Source organism: Stegastes partitus, unplaced genomic scaffold (assembly GCF_000690725.1).
Source record: "Stegastes partitus isolate 25-593 unplaced genomic scaffold, Stegastes_partitus-1.0.2 Scaffold1841, whole genome shotgun sequence".
NCBI lineage: Eukaryota > Metazoa > Chordata > Actinopteri > Pomacentridae > Stegastes > Stegastes partitus.
In genome coordinates this window covers 87825-107513 of record NW_007579572.1, presented here as the reverse complement: position 1 = coordinate 107513, position 19689 = coordinate 87825, and the positions used below count along the sequence as shown (strand labels likewise).

Below are 19689 nucleotides of genomic sequence, written 5' to 3'. Positions count from 1 at the left end.
ACGAACAACAGTTCACACATTCATAATTCAAAATAAAAGCATCAATCGTGACCAAATAGATACTGGCAGTAAAAGAGAGAAATACGCTGAGACATAGTGTACATCTACTTTATGAGACATGCAATCGGATTTATAAGAAAGCTCTGCTTTGCTTTTCCAGGAAGTGCACAAAGCAGCGAGGTCATTAAGGTAAACAGGTGAAAGGTCTTTTGCTAGAACAAGGTATAAGTCTATAAAATTTCCATTGTAAGCACTCGGCTGCTTTTCCTTTCCTCTGCACTCCAAATCACCCCAGACATTCTCAGCTCAGTTTAGGCCAGTGGATTGCTGCAGTTACTGACCAGGACTGAACACCAACACGACCTCAGTGCAACAACACTGATGACGTCACACACATTGAGAGGTAAAATTTAAAAAAAAAAAAAATCTGGCATTTAACTTGCGACAAGACTCACTTTGTAATATCAATAACATGTCATGCAAACTGTAATTATCTCATGAACTTTATCAACAGTTTTTTTTTTAAGTCATGAAACTGCAGGTTTTAATCAAATGAGGGTTACACATTAAAAAGCTTATTATCCTGTATATGACTTCTCAACACATGGCAGTGTTGCCTGCATAGACAAATAGTCAGACTGAGTGACGAAAAAATGACGCATTGGTCGACACTGATTTACTGAAAAACAAAACCTAAGGAGACATCGCACCACCTCAGTGTGAGTAATGCTCTCAACCTGGACGCTGGTGAAACTGTCCTGTTGTGAAACTGCACCCACAGACTTCTGCTCCCTGACGGCTCATTTTACGGCAGTGCATCCTCCACACTTATACACAAATGTGACACACAAACATAAACAGGAACACATCAGTGCGCTTTGGCACAACAAAACCTCATTCATTTAGAAAATATGTGCCGCTAGTGCTGCACTCTCCGTTTGAATGACTGTCAGTGCAATGCACAACAAGGGCGCTTATCTGATCAGCTCAGCCCACATTTGGAATAAAAAGTCTTCATCAAGACAGAAAATATAAAATTAGACCGTCAACTGGTGGTTAAAACGTGAACAATTTCCTCTGAAACAGGCAAATACTCAAGCAGCTTTAATGACAACAGGGAGGGGTTTGGAATCTGATGCTGACGCAAAATATAGGAAACGAAACTTAAGTGAGGTTGCAGGTTGGAAGCGCTCACAGTGGAACGGTGCGGCCGCTATAAAGCTGCGCGACAAGTGCGGATCGCTTCCAGGTGGAGAGACAGACCGGCAGACAGACCGGCAGACAGACAGACAGACCGGCAGACCGACAGACAGACAGCTTCATTCCGGTGAGTCCTCAGTATCTCAGCCACACGGTGGACGAGCCGACGGCCAGCAGCCCGTCCGGCTCCACTTCTCACTTTGAACACAGACGCTGTTATCAGCGCTGGTCGTCATATTACAGATAACTTAGTAGTTGTGGAATGAGTCCACTTTACAGCCAGTGATGGGCAGAAGTGCATAATTTGTATTTTGAATCAACAGGCTGTGTTGTAGTAATTGTGAATATTATTAGGTTGCGTGTTTCCTCCTATAAAACCCAAACCTCTCTTTGATGTGTCTCTGTGGGCGGCAGGGCCTCAGCTCTTAGTGTTGTGTTTTAAATGTATAACTGCGCCATCTAGTGGTCACCTTTCCCAGGTGAGGGGCTAAAGCTGTGGTCCCCAACCACCGAGCCGCGGACCGGTGCAGGGCCGCACAAAAAGATTCAAAACATTGTTTATTTTATTTCCGGGTGTTTTATTTTGAAAAACGACAAGCGCGTCTTCCCGTTGCTTCCGTCTGTGCCTGTTGTCCCACTTGACTGTTAGTTTTCAGGCCAAGCTGTTAAAGGAAGCTCTCAATCTATCTGCTGCCAAAATGAATAGAAACAAACTTCACCACAGAGCTTCTTTGGCAAGATGCTCAGACAGAAGAAAAAGTAAATACATATTTAGCAATAAAAAAGTCATTTGACATTTTTTAGTAGAAAAAAACTCGGATTATTTGTTATGTGCTCGATGACTGGTCCTAGAAAATGTTTGTAACCGGTCCATGGTGCAAAAAAGGTTGGTTTAAAGGAGCTGGCTCACTGTGCTTTATAATGGTCATTGTTCTCAACAGGTTTTATCTCAGATGTTTCCTGTTATTTGTTAAAAGGTTACTTACATGTGGTCAGATACATCATATTTTGTGTTTGTGTTGGAGATGTAATATCATTAGTCACATTATTGAAATCATAATACTGTATTTATACAATATGTCATGTGTGTATTGTTGCACGTATGTTACACATGTATACTCAATTATTTACCTTTTTTTTTAAAAAAAATAGTTTATTCTTATGGTTTCATATCCAGGCTGCCTTAGTTGTAAAACTAGACTTACACAAAGTTTTTGTCATGTGTGGGTCATTCACCATCTTCATTGACCATCTTCAATTTGACAGATTTTTTTAAAAAAGTGGTGAATATTGATGAAGTTGACCGTGTTCAAAATGTGGGGTCATAGGTAGCATTAGTATTTGAGTTAAAATTCATAAAGAAGGTGGAGTGAAGTACTATGAGATGGAAAACCAGGATTTTTCTTTTAGCCCAGTAACAATATTATACCCCTAACCCCCCACTCTTCCAGTGTGGACACTATTGGAGTGGTTTCACCATCAGACCTGCTCGTAGATTGTCCTAATAAATGCTAAAAATGTAATTTCAGTACTTTTTACCCCATAAAGTTTGCCTTTGACTGACTCCATACTCTACACTTTGCTCCTATTGGTGCCAATCAGAGGGGGGAAAAAATCTGCCTCTTAGGGTAAACAATGAAGGTTTTGTGGTTGGTGGAATATCAGTTACACAGAAGCGTTGGCATTTTTTTGACCAAATTTGCACCATTATGTAACTGGTTTGCATGATTCCATCAAAGGGTTGTGCCATTGAAGACCAGATGTACATATCAATGAACCTACAAACCTACATTATTTCTCAAGTTATGGCAATTCAGACGTTGCTCCACAGATTAGCACAAAGAAAACACTGCAAAGAAAGGACTCTACCCCTCTTTAAGAAATTTCACTCAAAAAGCTACGCCTGTAAAGACTTCCACCTGGAAAACATCCCTAAAATTATTTATTAACAGATGCAAAGCTGGGAGGCCAACATGAACAACTGTTGGCTTTGTGGACAAAGTTGTGTAACAGCAATTCACTGCCACTAATAATAATAAACCTTGTCTAAAAATTCTCAGGTGCAACCAGATTTTAAACAGGAGAACAGAGCTCCCACTGAATATTTTTGTATCAATTCAAGTCTTGATGGCTTTACCAATCAAATAATCTTTTAATTCAGGTGTCTTTTTTAAATATTAAAATGCAAAGCTGTAGAGTTTAACTGGAAACTTGTCCTGATGAATATGAACAAACAAGGGCGCTCAATATTTAAGTCAGCAGTGCAACTCCAAAAGAAATCAAATATTCTATTAAAGCTCTTAACAAGGTGGAAACATTCAGTCTGTGTAACAAACAGGGCAACATGGGCACAGCGGATATTTTACCACCACGAAACAGCTAAAGCAACTCCTGTTCTCATGTAATCATTCTTTGACTTTGGTAGTAGCTTCAAGTTTTGTGAAAATACAGCTGAATTCCAAGCACAGACGTATGTTTATGGTAAGTCAGATGAGGTGGTGATTGCAAAATCAAGATTTTAGCAATACAGAGCAGCAGCTTGGTTAACATGCAGCCTTAACACGCCATGTTTCAGTTGCTATGTCATACTCGTTCCATTGTCTGGAATTTGGAAACCTTTACAGTGTCAGACTTTGCTGCCACCACATTGCTTAAGGCTGTAGCGCAGCTGAACAATGACTGGAGCCAAACACAACTGGCATAATGACACAACAATTACATGAAGAAAAACATTTGTTAATCATGAACCAAAGTTAAAAATGCATTGACTAAAAGCATTGATGTTGACACATTCAGAGCATTTTTTTTTCCATCTATGATGCCACCTAGTCGCAGCAGCTCTTCAGGACAAATGAAGCACAACAAATGCTACATCCATTTCTGTCATAATCATAGTAGTATGGGTACCATGAGTGTCTTATCTGGAAATCATATCTGGAGTTAACATCAGGTGTAAATGTATACAGAACGCGCTGCGAGCAGATCTGACATCAGCCTCTCCTCAATTATGTGTTTTGGTTCTTGTTTACTTCATTTGGATCTTTGTCTTTGCTGTGCAGAATGATGTCTGTTCAGATTAACATTAGAAGTCTGTTTTCAAGTTCTTCTGCTCAAAGTTGAAAAGTTTCTTTGAGCTTACCTAAAATCTGAATGTGTCACAATTATTTTAGAGGTCTGTAGTGGGATATTTAAGTGTAATGGAAATTGTATCTGCTTGTACATTGCTGTTGCAAAACAGCCTTTCACCTCTTTACCTTAATATGACCCTGCTGCTTGTGTACTACTCAGAAAAGCAGAGAAACAGAACATTCTAAGTATTCTGAGTACACACACCTGTAAAGTAGACACACACTATGTTGCATAGATATTTTTGTCTTTTGTCCTGCTGTCTAGTTCCTCATATGTGCTGGGATGATGAACTATGTTCAGCAGTGTAGAACACATCTGTGTACTCTTGCTGGCTATCTCAAGTGAATGTATTCAACCACTTCTCACCATGGTGTCCTCTCTACTGTTTTCTTTTCCAGATACCTTTGAGTTGGAAATTCCTCAGATGTTCAGTTTGCCCCTTTGAATACATTCCTACAGTCTGTAGGACGTTAATGTACCAACATTACATATTTTTATTTAGATGCTGATTTTAGCATTATGAATGTATCACAATGTCAGCAAGTGGGTCCAAACTGTCTCCTCTTTTATTAACACATGAGCTCAAATTTGTTTGTGCTCAGTGTTGTGTCAAGCAGAAAGAAATTACATACACATTAAAAGCAGTCAACCACCAGTGTGCACGCGATGTCCTGCTCTGCAAAGCTAAAGGTGGCAGCAAATGGAGGCCTGTCTCCAGGCGACCCAGCTTTCCAAGTCCTAGTGTATATATGGCTTGTTGGTTCTTTAAGGAGGGCTTTGGTTGCACACAGCACAAGAACCGGTGCACTTTTGCCAGAAGTGACGAGGAAGCTGCTGTGTGGACATTTGAAAAGAATCAGGGTTTGGACCACATGCGTCTCCGTCATCTAATGGCTCAGTCCGAGAGACCACCTGATCAGCCAAGCAATGCCGAGCCTCTGGGAGACCTCTTAGCAGCTTTAGATTTGAAGGCTGTATGTGATCTGTGCTCTCTCAAGCAGAGGGAAGTAACATACACAGTTCAGTCAGTTATACACAAGTGTGGAAGAAATCTGCTTTTAGCTAAAGACAAAGGCTCTGACCAGTGGAGGCTGATCAGTGAGCGGCCTGTGGCTAATCATATTGGTCGAAATGCACTTTACAAAGTGTGTGACTACTTTGTTGAGGACTCCGGATGTAAGCAACATACACAGGGTCAGGGTTGCACTTATGCAAGAACCCATGAAGAGGCCGCTGTATGGAACTATCTTAGAGACAAAAAAATGGAGAAAGACGAATTAGTCAAACTTATAACTGAGTCGAGTACGACAACACCAGAAAGTGCAGCTGAGAGCTTTTTCCAGGAGTTTTCAGGTGAATTCCTAGAGTTCTGTAAAGCCTGTTTTCACGAAAGTCCACAAAAACTAACAGACAAAAGGTGGAATGACACTTGTGCAGCAGATGCAGCACACTCCTGGGACCCTGTCTTAGTTTATCACCTATCAGAGAATGGCAGGAAGCACATCTACCAGCAGGTGCGTCCTCTTCCCCAAAACTGTCAGTTTAAGTACTGTAGTCACGTCAAGCAAGGCAAGCCCTGCTGGCACAACGCCGGGCACTGCCGTGCTGCCCAGAGCGAGGTGGAGATGGCCGTGTGGAAAATGGAGCACAGCGGGCTCGCCGTTCAGCCCCATCTGCTTCAGCTGAGCCGGCAGAAGCAGACTCATTCCAGACAGGTCACCATGTACTGCAAAGTTTGCTGCCTGGCCCTGTCCTCCCCACAGAGCTTCTACAAGCACTGCTCCTCCCTCGAGCACGCCCAGTTACTCTCCGAGGACACCACCACCAAGTGGAAAAAAAGACAGCCTCCACACAACCGGCGGGCTGAGCTTTGGCTGTGTCCCAGGTAAACAGCCCCTCTCTCTTTTGTGTCGTTTACAGCCGAGTCATGCAGGTTCCTAATCATAGACCTTAGCACATCACCTCGCATTTAAAAAAGGAAAGTGAAATTCTGTATTTTTTATATTGTCAGCAAATGTCACACTACTAGAGTGGAGGAGTATATATTCACATTAAACCAAACAGTCTAGTTTTGTTTAGAACTTCTCTGCAAATCCTGAGTTCAAAATGATGCATAAGAATAAACAGAAGTTTTAACAGCAAAATGTAGACAAAGTTTAAAGAAGTCAATTAACTCATTCTCCTGAAAAGTGAATCATTTGAGTCACATATTATACTGCGTATGACATTGAATTGTTCACACTGATGCATCAGTGTGTATGGTGCTTTTTACTGTTGTAAGGTTGGGTAATTGTTGTGGGTAACTGAGTCCATAACACAGTCAACTTGTCTTCTTTGTGAAGTATTTGACTGATATTAAAATGAAATCATCTGAACTGTTTTGAGGAGAAGTCTCTCTTTGCTGGAGCTGTTGAAGACTTTTTAAACATGACCAGGAGCGCCAGCTAGACACATTTTTAGGGATGCACAGGTCAAAAAGATTGGGAGCTAATTCATTTTGCCAGTATTTGTGTAAAATCTTTATTTGAAGTATTTTAGCTTCGTTTATAGTAAATAGTTACGGAAAATATGTGGATTGAATTGAAATAATCAAGTAAAGTACAAATAAATGAAAAGATGTACTTAAGTACAATTCTTGATACATTTGGGTCCTTCCCATGACACATTTCTTCTGAAGGTGTTTGTTTTGGTGTTGTGGTTTTTTGTATATGTTTTTTTAAAACTTAGTCCCACATAGATGTTATTGATAATAACGAAACGTGTCATCCAGTGCAAAGGTGGGGCTTTTTGAACAACAATGCAGCTCTGGCACAGAGAGTAAGACTAAGCAGTATTATCAGTCAGATGGGATACATGCACATTACTTGCTAACAGGATATGTGCAGCTTTGGTGGAGGTTTAGACTATCACTACACCTATTAAATATAACAGAAAGCTACATATTATATAGCTTTTGTTCAGGCATTATAAAGATATGCTTTAAAATGCCAAACATTAAGGCTACACCTGCACATTTTCAAGACTGATTCCAGATCACATGAGTTGAGAGAGCACAGGGATCGTGGTTGTGGTTTAGTCACTGATTGCAGCTGTAGGTCACAGTGGAACACGTTCCTGTGGTCTAGCCATTCAGAGGGACACTACTATTGACTTTAAATGTAATTACATTTGTAACTGTCAATCACAAATGTAACTGCACACAGTAAAGAGTGATGTCTCTGCAGTCGGCTAACATACAGAAAACTGTCATTAAAAAAAAAAAAAAAAAGCCTCCTTATCTCCTCATGGAAACTGGAGATAATGGCAGGTCTAAGCTGCGGTCTTCTGGACAACAGTAAAATGCACTTTCTTGTCTGTTTTGGTTTTATTGTGGCCTGAAAAAGTCATATTACAATGACTAAAATATTCTAATTATTGATACATACACCAAGAGGAAATGCATGGGACAATATATTTTATTTACCTGATTTGATTTGTTTTAATCTGGGCATGTAAAACCTTTTTCAGTACCATAAACATCACTACAAGAATGATATAAATACAAAGAGTTTGTCGTTTTTATGGCTGTTTGGTTAATATGTGAATTTTATTATACCTTTAAAATTCCCATTTCTTCCTAGACCACAAACATGTGAGTATGGCGAGAAGTGCCCAAACGCTCATTCTCAGGAAGAACTGCAGGAGTGGTTAATGCGTGCTGTGGAAGAGAAGGAGATCAGACAGAACATTGAAGCCCAGGGCCTCATGTGCTACAATGAAAGGCTCTTGGAGGAATACAAAAACAGCAGTAATGAAGTCTACATTGTGAGTACAATGCTGCAGTCTTGTGTGAATATTTGTCATTCTTTTAAAGGTTGTTTATTTGGCAGGGTGTGCAGATGGCGCAACTGACCAAAAGGCACATCATGTTCTCTGGCTGTATTCAAGAGTCATTGAATACAGCCCTTATCGAACACACTCCCTCACAGTCTTTTTTCAGGTCATAGCAAACATTTTCACAGCCTGTAGCGCTGTCAGAACATTGATGACACACCCAGAGAAAACATTATATACAATTAAAAACAAAAAACAAAAAAAAATGCAAAAAACATCTTGTAATGAAATGGAATAGGTTCAGAGCTCAGTCACAGTCTGTCAAGTTTTCTTGCTTTATTTGATAAACTCCAGGCTAGACAACCACAAACACTAATCTGTGAACTAAACGTTAATGTTATTTGAGTAATAACTAAAAGTTGACTGAAACAACATGTTCTTTCAAAAATGTTGCTAAATGAAAATTGAATATTTTTTTCTCTTTATCCTCTTCACCATTAATACTGAGCAGATATCGGAACAAGTTGACGATGTCAAAATCTCCTGTGACAAAGATTTGATCGTGGAGTGTGAAAACCTCAACGCAACACTGAAATGGACCTTCGAAGTTGAGACAGAGGTAAAATTTTTCATTTGAATTTTTAGAATACAGCATCAAAGTTGGTTTGGTATTTAACTTCAACAGCTTGTCACAGAGGGCTGCAAGGTGGTTAGCACTGTCGCCTCACAGCTAGAAGATCCCCCCAGCCTCACTAGGGTCGCAGGGGGGCTGGAGCCTATCCCAAGTGGCTCAGGGTGAAGGCAGCGGACACCCTAGACAGGTCACCAGTCTATCACAGGGCTACACAGAAAGATGAACAAGCACACTCACATTCACACCTATGAACAATTTAGAATCACCAATTAATCTCAACATATCCTTGGACTGTGGGAGGAAGCTGGAGAACCCAGAGAGAACCCAGGCTGCACGGGGAGAACGTGCAAACTCCATGCAGAAAGATCCCAGATGTCCTGGAGATCTTCTTGCTGTGAGGACACAGTGCTAACAATCAAGTCACAGTGCAGCCTCAGAAAGAAACCAAGTAACACAAAAAGGTTAAAAAGAAAACAACCTAATAACAGAAACTACAAGGAATATTAAGAAATGTCAGGTGCTTCAGATTGAGTGCACCTACTCACTGTCAGACTGTTCACTCACACTGCCTCAGTGTGCTAATGAAACCTCTGCCTTCAGATTTGTGGTAGCGATGGACACTTGTATATGTATAACCTCCAAAAGTCCTACAAGAAAACAAATGAAGTACATATGATAAGTCCAGGAGGACGGGAGTTGATGAATCCTGTTAACCAGCTGGTAAAGGACGCTGGAGGAAGTAAAGAGAACAGGCCAGGCCCACAAGGTGCCAGGGACGATCAGTGGTCAACATGATACCTGACATTCTATTGGTTGGGGACTTTTGTTAGGATAAGATGTGCAAGTGAGGTCACAAATCCAAAAGCAGAAGCTTAATGAGCACACAAATGCATATAAGTGCATAGACTGTATGTCTTAGCATAAGGAGCTGTGCTAGAACTGAAACACAGACCCATATATTTGGCCAGTATACCTGCGTTAAGAAAAACAATTTATGCAGAAACAGGAATCTGAACAGGAGTTTTTTGAGGGAGAGGACAGGATTTAGAAGAAAAGCATGACCAAATGTGAATGTAAAATGTTACTGTGTAGTTACTGAATCATCTGAGTATGTATAAAAAAAATTACTTTGTAACTTGTTTGTGTTTATGTTCCAACTGTTAGAACAGTCTGGAAACACACGGAGCAGGAGCAGGTGTTTGCATGGGAAAGTAGAAATGTATCTGATAAGGGCTGTAGATCTTTGTGTCCTCCATAGGCACTGATTAATACAAAGTGAAGAGGTATCGGTAACAGAGTAGGAGCAGCTGCAGACCTGTGTTTTCTAGCCTCAGGACATATGCTCACGATAAGACATGACACAAATGTACTCCCATGAACCCCCACCTGCAGAATAGTCAGGGGGCTCACTTCTTACAAGTTGTGTCCTGGCTTGGAACATTTTTTTTTACTGTAACTGGAATACCGTGTGCGCTCACTTCATTTCTCATCTTGTGTGTTAGAAGCTGTTGATTTGAAAGAATTTTACCATGTCTCAGAAAGTTTTGAATTTTGTCACAGTATTCCAATTTGCTGCTTCTGTTTATATATAGAGACAGCTTGAGCATGTGGCGCTGCTGAAGCAAGAACCAGGAGCATCGTTCACTCTTGGTGACGCCAGTTCTGTGCCCTGCATCTACTCCTCGGGTGAACATTTTCTCAGTGAAGACATGACCTATGAAATTACTGTGTCTTTCACATCCATCAACCCAGGCCTGTATGAACAGTGGCTAGTACTAGATTTTGGCATGAGACCAGTGCTCTTGAAGAAACTCAAAGTAAGAGTCGGCCAACTGTCATTGGATGACAGTGAACAACCAAGTGTGATCAATGGACCCACCTTTCAAAGTGCTGAGCGCTGGCACAGAGGGAACAGGGTTATCATCCCATGTTCATCCAGGACAGAAGAACAGGAGGAGCTGTTGAAGGAGTACAAGCCTCCACAGATTAGCTTTCTCTATAAATCCTCCCACAATAGCCAATCACCTCTGAGTAGTGAGAACTACAGAGAAAGAATGCACCAGTTTCTGTACAATGAGGAACGAGCAGAGGACCAGGTTGTTTCAAGGTAATATGCTTATGTGTATCACTGCTTTGTTACATATATGGAATTTGCATATGTTCACAAAACATTGCCTAAACTTGTTTTTCTTAATTATTTTAGACTAAATTTTTGTGGAGAAGTTAGAACACTGGATACGCTATTCAGTGCACTGTCTGGCATGACGATGGCTCCTCATGGACAACTGTTCTGCGCTGTCTCGATTCCATGTAATCTCACACTCGACAGCCCTGAAGGACAGGTACTAAAACGAAGCATTGTATCTGCGCTGATAGCCCCTTTGCCTTCACGTCATCCAAACTCCAAGGTCTATGAAGCCAGCATTGTGCCACACAAAACAACCGAGAACAAAATTCATTTGCAACTGTCTAAACAATGTTGCGCTGATCTTGCACTCAGAAGCAATGAATCGTATCAACTGGAGGTGCAGTTTCAGCTTGACCGTCACAGCTTCTGTTCCTTGCACAAGGCTGTGGACCTCCTTCCTGATACAAGCAGAGTGCTGCCAGTCTTGAAGAACTGTGGCGTTCCTGTCAGTAAAGCCACTTATGAGAACCTGAACCCAAAGCAGCAGTCAGCAATTAACTTTATCACAGGGAATTCTGATACCAACATGTTTGTGGCACCACTCCTCATTTATGGACCATTTGGAACTGGGAAAACGTTCACCCTTGCTACAGCAGCAAGAGAGCTTTGCAAGCACCCTCGAAACAAAGTGCTAATTTGCACCCATACCAACAGGTAGGCTACTATTGAATCTGTATTTGTTGAATGTTAGCTCTTTGCTCTAATTTGCATTGTTTAGGAAATTTTAATATAACACCAGGATTTACTTGTCCTTGGCTTTTTTGATTTCTTTCAGTTCTGCAGATCTGTATGTCAGAGATCACTTCCATCCATTCATGGGCAAGAAAAATGATGGAATGAGTCCAATTCGAATAAAAGCAAACAAACATGGGAGTGCTTTGGCTGCTACAGATAACATTACTCTGAAATACTGTCTTCTTTCAGAAGATAAACAGTATTTTCTGCCACCTACAAAAGCTGCCATAGATCACCACAACATAGTCATAACTACCACATCAATGGCAAGACATTTTCATGACCTAAAGCTTGGAGCGGGATACTTCACCCACATTCTAATTGATGAAGCCTCTCAAATGCTAGAATGTGAAGCTTTGATGGCCCTTGCTCTTGCTGGGCCAAACACCAGAGTTGTTTTGGCTGGAGATCACATGCAAATGGGACCCAAGCTTTTCTCAGTGGATGATCACCACCGTTCAAATCACACACTGCTGACTCGCTTGTTCCACTACTACCAAGACCAAAAGTGTGACACTGCCCAGAAAAGTAGAATCATTTTCAGTGAAAACTACCGCTCAACAAAAGAAATTGTGGAGTTTGTGTCCTCTCATTTCTACGTTGGGAAAAATGATGTCATCAAAGTTGCTGGAAATATTCCAGCTCCTGCAAATGGCCATGCCCTAAAGTTTCACCATGTTAGGGGAGAGTGCCTCGTGGACACTATGTCTAAGTCTTGGTATAACAACCATGAGGTTACCAAAGTGGTTGAAGCGGTGACAGACATTCTCAAACACTGGCCACCAACCTGGGGGTCCAAGGACCAAAGCTCAATCTGTGTCCTATCAGAGGGATCTCAGGTAAAAACTTTTTTTCGGCTTCATTAATCATACGATTCAAACATTAAGATTGGCTGTTGCAGTAGTACAGAGGGTGTAAGCACAAATGTGTTAGCACACTTTGTTAAAAATGTTCAGAATGGTAAATGTTTAATTATCTCAACCGTTTCTTATGGTTCATAGGTTTGGAAAATAAGGAACGCACTTTCGAAAAGAAACCTTGCCAAAGTCCACGTTGAAAATCTTTCAAATGTGCAAGGTAATTGTAATCTATCTTTTGTAACTTCTACATGAATTTCCATTATGTTATGTCAACATTGCATTTCTTTTGTCTTTCATGAATAATTTTATGCTATAAAAAGTCTCCTCATGTGTCAACAGGCAGACAGTTCAGGGCAGTCATAATGACAGCTGTGCATACACGTGACAGCCTAAAAACGTCTCAACTGCATGGTCTGGAGCTGTTTAATGATGCCCGTGTGTTAAACACTGCAATGACTAGAGCTCAGTCTGAGGTGGTTGTAGTTGGAGATGCTGCCGCCCTCTGTTGCTTTGGGAAGTGCTCAGGAATATGGAAAAGCTTCATAGACCACTGCATCAGCAACAGCAATGTTACACCACAGCATTTCACCAAAGATTTCTTTGAAAAAGATGTTGTGGAAACTGCAAGGTTCCAAAAATTTGAACATGAGGATGAGAACAACATTCTGAGTGATGCAATTCTCCAAGAGTTGAAAAATGAATATGAACAACTGGAAACAGAATTTAGTTCAGATGAAGACAGTTTGGAATTGGAGGACTTGAATCACTGCAAGTCAAGACCATCATTCAGTATCACTGGTGACACACATCTTTTGGAGTTATGTGTAAAACACCCAGAGATTTTCAAGCGAGGAAAGTTTGTTAGGGAGGCACTGTACAGAGGTTATGTCGTGCCATTTCAAAACCCTACCAGACGTATAAGCATTCAAGGAAGGGCGAACCTGGGCAATGCCTTCACTGGAGATGAAGTGGTCGTACAAACAGCAAAGGGAGAAGAAGCGGCAAAGGTGGTTGACATTACCAAGAAAGATGAATCCGCCCGTGAACTTGTGTGCCTGCTTGAGGATGAAGACTACAGCAAACGAAGGCAAAATAGCCAAGACGATTTTATCAGAAGGACAATGATACCTATTAGAAAAAGTTCACCCAAAATACAGTTACTGATCCGTAAAAGCAAACGCAACTTCATTCCAGTATGGGAGCAAATTGATGGGAGCTGGACAATTGCAAGATTTCAGCATCTAAAGGAAAGCAGAAACAATGTATTTGTGGTGCGAGTGATTGGATGGAAGGAGCGTTGTTTGTATCCCTTGGGAAATGTCACACATATTTTCCCCAAAGTTGAATCTGTGAGTGATAGTCTGTGGCTGCTGAAAGAAGAACTTAAAGTTGCAGCTACTACACGTGAAAACTACGAAGGTTTCTCCTTAGCAGATAAAGGTAGTGCAGCCAAACAGGGTAGACGAAAAGCAGTAAAGGCAATCACTTTCACTGTTGATCCAGCAGGAGCAAAAGATTTGGATGATGCCATCAGTGTCAGGGATGTTGGTGACCATTATGAGTTGGGAGTCCATATAGCAGATGTGGCAAGCTTTGTGAGTCCAGGTTGTGAATTAGATGAGTACGCAAAAGATCGTGGCATCACATACTACAGCAGATGTGAAGACCCTATTCATATGTTCCCCAAACAGCTGAGCACTGGACGCTTCAGTCTTCTGTCAGGCCAAGATCGCAGAGTGGTCTCACTGATGTTCGAAGTAGAAAAGGAAACACACAAGATAATCGGAGAGCCCACATTTCAACTTTCTCTGATCAACTCTGACAGGCAGTTGTCATATGAAAAAGCAGAAAAGATCATCTCCGAAAGGTATAAGGAGAGCCCCAAATTTGATACAGTGGAGGACTGTGTCACAGTAGCTTACTGTTTTGCTAAAGCTCAGAGGAAGATTAGACTTGTAGATTGGGCTTATTCACAGTCTGACGATGACAGGGTGCCTGGGAAACGCAAAGCCCATCTGATGATTGAAGAGCTGAGTGTGTTATTTAACCATCATGCATCTAAAACGTTGAGCAGTTTTGAGAAAACCAGGCATTGCACACCCCTCCGCTGTCAGGAAAAACCAGATCCTGACAAGGTAGAAGAGTTCACAGAGAAATTTGGACCATTAATACCATTGTCTTTTCATGTGAGGCACAGACTTGACAATAACAAACAAACCCCAAGCTGTGAAAACTTCCGTATACTCACAGAAGTGTGGAACGATATCCAGTCAGCTGCCAGAACAGATGATACAGACAAAATGGTGGACCTGGTTGCTGCAGATGACATACACCCCCTGCTCCGGGCAGTCACTGATCATTTCAGAAAGTGCTCTGGTAAAGCGTATGCCATCTGCTCACACTCCTCTCCTGCAGCAGAGGTTGGTCATTATTCTCTGCAGTTAGCATCTTACACACAAGCATCTTCACCGATACGGCGGTACATGGATATCGTCTTGCAGAGACTTTTGCACTCTTTCATATGTGAAAGCGATGTCCAGTACACTCAGAGAGATATTACCGCTTTGTGCAGCCAATTTGAGCAGCACCTCAAGAATGCGAAGGAGTATGAACAAAAGGCTGAGCAGATCTTCTATGCAGTGAGCATGAAAAAACAAAGTGCCTCAAAGTTCGCCTTTGTTGTTCGTATGGATCCTGAAGGAGAAAGCTTTGCAGTGTCATTTCCTTTCAACAGGAACATACTTGCTGGGAGTTTATCAATAATGTACAAAGATTTACAGTTAGACGACCAACCACTATATGATGAAGAAAATCACAGCATCACTCTTCAATGGAAAAGGAGGATCTACGCAGCTGATGCCATGCAAATACACCAGGAGTTGACAATGATGCCGGACTGTGGTCCCTGTGTTGAGCTTCCATTGACAGTGTGGAAAGCTACCGCTGAGGCGATTGACAAAGGAAATATGGATCGTGCTAAGTCTCTCATAATGAATGCCAACATCAAGCAACTGGAAAAACCAACTGTTCTGCCACAGTCCTCCAACATTCCTCATTCTCAAACTAACACATGCACTCCTGACGAGCACGAGGTACCAGAGTTAGACAGTGAGCATTGGGTTGACATCCACCTCCAGCTGCAGCTCGGGGAGACCCTTAAGGTTCAAATGACATCAGAGATCAGACGAGGTCATCACATGCCCACTGTTCAATTGGTGCACATTAAGCCAAAGTTCGAGATCTGCGTGGACCATGTCCGCAGCTCTACCACATGCTTCACTGGATCTGCACATGAGCCATCAAAAGTTCATTATCGGGACACCAGGGATTACGTGCGAATCTGGAAACCGTTGTGTGAGGTGGAATCTGCTACCACTGCAGTGAATGAAAGTGACAGCATTATCATTGAGAACCTGGTAGTAAACTTTAAACAAGAGCAGGAAGGCATACTAACAGGAAGTTTCTTTTTACCTGTGGAATGGATCAAAAAATGGGCCATTGAATGTAACCTCGCAAAGTGCTTACTGTGCATACGAAAAAGAGGTCTGAGATTGACCTCAGCTCCAGAACATTCAGCACCAGGTGACCCTAAAGAGTTCACATGGGTTGCCCACAGTGTCACAAGCAATGTAGAGGAAAGAAAAAATGACGGAAGCAAAGTGGAGTTCTACGTCAATCACCTGCCAATGGAGGCGAATGCTGATTGTGTTTTTCAGAAAAACACCCGTTTCACAGTTGAAATCATTCCGAAGCTCCTGCCAGGCATGTAAGTTTAAAAGTGCTTCAGTTTTGTCTCACATTGCATATAGTTTGAATTAACTGGTTTTTAGTGACATTTATTCAGTTAACCAAAAATTTCTCCTCCTGCTTCAGCAAAAATTAATGCATGAATTGTTTCTTTGTCTTCTTTTCATAGTCGAGCAGAAACTGCTGTTGCCAGCCTAGGAACAGCATGTGATCTTGTTCAGAGAATAGCACTTGGACAACGTATTCCAAAAGACGGTATGTCCAATTTTCAACAACAACCAGTGCTTTAATTTTTCAAATCCATTTGAGTTGGACATAAAATACAGATTATGTCTTTAATATTTTTATTTATTTATTTTTTACACTTTCATTGTTTTTTTTAAATTTTTTTTATTAGTTTGCAAAAAACAATGACAAAACAAGTCATTTCTCATTTTGTCTTTGCAGTAGTACAATGCAGTGTGCTAAAAGGGCAAATCGTGAGAAAAGAGCTACCAGATGGACTGCCAAAGCTGAATGACAGTCAATATCTTGCTGTGGAGGCTGCTTTAAACAATACCTTCACACTTATACAGGGACCGCCAGGTAAGGCAAAGAACTTGTGTTTACATCATTGCTTCATATTCATAGGTCAGGTTTAAGCTTTTGTTTTTTTCATTTGCTCGATAGGAACTGGAAAGACAGTGGTTGGCGTGTACATAGTCAACTGGTTTGTTGAGCTGAACGCTAAGCACCCAAGGAAATTTGCTGACCCAAAGGACAAGGACAAAAAAGAAGTCATTCTCTACTGCGGCCCATCCAACAAGTCTGTTGATGTTGTGGCAGGCAAGTTACTTTGTGTGTGCTGAAGGTTTATCTACATTTTTGTCATTACTGTAAGAACTGAGTCACATAGATGCTACATGTGCCATCTGTCTTTGAATGCCGTGACACAGAGTACCTGATGAGGTTCACCGACAGCCTGAAACCCCTTAGGGTCTACAGCCAACAAGTGGAGATGGTTGATTACCCTTATCCAGACAGCAACCTTCAGTTTTCTCAAAGGACCCTCCGCCAAGATCGTTCCAAACCAGAGCTCAGGTATTTTAACCCAATTGATAACACTCCCTTTGGAAGTGTTTCCTTAATGAGGGCTACATACTGACATATTTTACTTGGTTTTAGGAGCATCACTCTGCATCACCGCATGCGAGAGCACCCAAACCCTTTTGCAGAAGCAATAAAAGCATTTGACAAGCGCATTCAAATCAGAGAGAAGTTGACTGCTGAGGAGGTGAAGGAGTAAGTTACAGTTCAGTATTGGATTACCAGACATGTTAGTCAAGAGAGGTTGTGTTGCAACTGGAATTAATCACCATGCTACATAGCTACGTCACTGTGTAATTGCAATTACATTATTATTATAATAAAGTTCTTGTTAATGGGCAGTAAAAATCGTCAAATGTAAACATAGTAGGAACTGGAGTTACATAGAATAATAATTCATTCATAATGCCTACTATTCTCATTGTATTCAAATTGTTTTTTTCCTAGATACAAAAAGGTTCTGAGAGATGCTCGGGTATATGAGCTGGAACGGCACGACATCATACTGTGCACATGTACACAGTCCTCCACCCCAAGCTTGCCTAAGACAGTCAGCGCCCGTCAGATCCTTATTGATGAATGTGCGATGGCCACTGAACCTCAGGCACTGATTCCATTAGTCTGCAACAAACCAGAAAAGGTGTGCTTTATTTTTCACTGAACTTTCCATCAACACTGTCTGCAATGTATTTAGTTTCATGATGCTAAATGTTAGACTTAAGGATTTCTTTTTATTACGACAAATGGTATAAAGTTGTTAGCTGTACCTTATCATTTTCATTCATATTTCATATATCATTTTGATATACAGCTCCACGTCAATCTATATGGCAACTCTCAACTCTGCTCAGCCCTGAGTCACATGTGATGTTATCTAGTAACGTACCAATGCTGGACCAATTTAGTGGCCAAATATCTTTTTACTTCTGAACCCTGCACTTTGGCCACTGTACACTTTGAGTTGTAAATTCACTTTAAAATGCATACAGTTGTCATTGTTCCAGTCAATCTACACTCAATATCCCACAATGACAGAGTGAAAACATACCAACAAATTTCTGAAAGTAAAGTAAAAATCAGAAAATGAAATCCCTGAATTATGAAAATATTATGACCTGTAAATTAGGACTTTAAGATAGGCATCACTAAGAAAGGAGCCATACTTGCATTTACCAAAGTTTAGAGTCAAGGAAGCTTTCTTACATAGATATGTGCCTCTGAATGGGCACATTACCTAACTGAGCATGTGGGACAGCTCAGGTAAGGTTGGAGGTAATTCTCTCAGAAATTGTCTGGTGCACTGCCAGTCAAGCCATCTGCAAAACACTTAGGATCCTCTCCACATCAACTGACATGGGGTCTGCAAACAGCTGGAAAGTGTCACATTGTGTTTTGATGTCAACAAAATCCTGGTCAGATTTTTTGACACAACTGAGTTTTTGCAAGAGCGAAAACACTCAGAGCTTTACAAACATCCATCCATCCATCCATCCATCTTCTCCCGCTTATCCGGGGTCGGGTCGCGGAGGCAGCAGCCTGAGCAGAGCCGCCCAGACTTCCCGATCCGCACACACATCCTCCAGCTCTTCCGGGGGGACCCCTAGGCGTTCCCAGGCCAGTCGAGAGACATAGTCTCGCCAACGTGTCCTGGGTCTTCCCCGAGGCCTCCTCCCGGTGGGACGCGCCCGGAACACCTCCCCAGGGAGGCGTCCAGGAGGCATCCGAAACAGATGCCCGAGCAACCTCAACTGGCTCCTTTCGACGTGGAGGAGCAGCGGCTCTACTCCGAGCTCCCCCCGCGTGACCGAGCTCCTCACCCTATCTCTAAGGGAGCGCCCGGCCACCCTGCGGAGGAAACTCATTTCGGCTGCTTGTATCCGCGATCTCGTTCTTTCGGTCATTGCCCAAATCTCATGACCATAGGTGAGATTAGGAACGTAGATTGACCGGTAAATCGAGAGCTTTGCTGCCTTGCTCAGCTTCCTCTTCACCACGACGGTCCGGTACAGCGACCGCAACACTGCAGACGCTGCACCGATCCGTATGTCAATCTCACGCTCCATCCGCCCCTCACTCGTGAACAAGACCCCGAGATACTTGAACTCCTCCACTTGAGGCAAAGACTCTCCACCGACCCGGAAAGGGCAAACCACCTTTTTCCGGTCGAGAACCATGGCCTCGGACTTGGAGGTGCTGATCCTCATCCCGCTCGCACCACACTCGGCTGCAAACCGCCCCAGTGCACGCTGGAGGTCCTGATTTGATGAAGCCAACAGAACAACATCATCCGCAAACAG

At 42.0% G+C, this 19689-nt stretch overlaps 1 protein-coding gene across 1 annotated transcript in view; it reads left to right on the top strand.

Annotated features, from left to right (window-relative positions):
• Nucleotides 1-1186: 1186 nt before the first annotated feature.
• Nucleotides 1187-19689, top strand: part of LOC103372837 (helicase with zinc finger domain 2) — a 25967-nt gene continuing 7464 nt past the window's right edge. The window contains exons 1-15 of the mRNA XM_008302580.1: nt 1187-1327; nt 4728-6214; nt 7950-8133; nt 8654-8761; nt 10369-10883; nt 10980-11618; nt 11740-12538; nt 12701-12776; nt 12899-16325; nt 16476-16561; nt 16754-16891; nt 16976-17131; nt 17242-17386; nt 17471-17587; nt 17840-18032. Of these exons, the coding sequence (XP_008300802.1) occupies nt 4863-6214; nt 7950-8133; nt 8654-8761; nt 10369-10883; nt 10980-11618; nt 11740-12538; nt 12701-12776; nt 12899-16325; nt 16476-16561; nt 16754-16891; nt 16976-17131; nt 17242-17386; nt 17471-17587; nt 17840-18032 (7935 nt within the window). The 5' untranslated portion in view covers nt 1187-1327; nt 4728-4862. The remainder of the gene's footprint in view (nt 1328-4727; nt 6215-7949; nt 8134-8653; nt 8762-10368; nt 10884-10979; nt 11619-11739; nt 12539-12700; nt 12777-12898; nt 16326-16475; nt 16562-16753; nt 16892-16975; nt 17132-17241; nt 17387-17470; nt 17588-17839; nt 18033-19689) is intronic.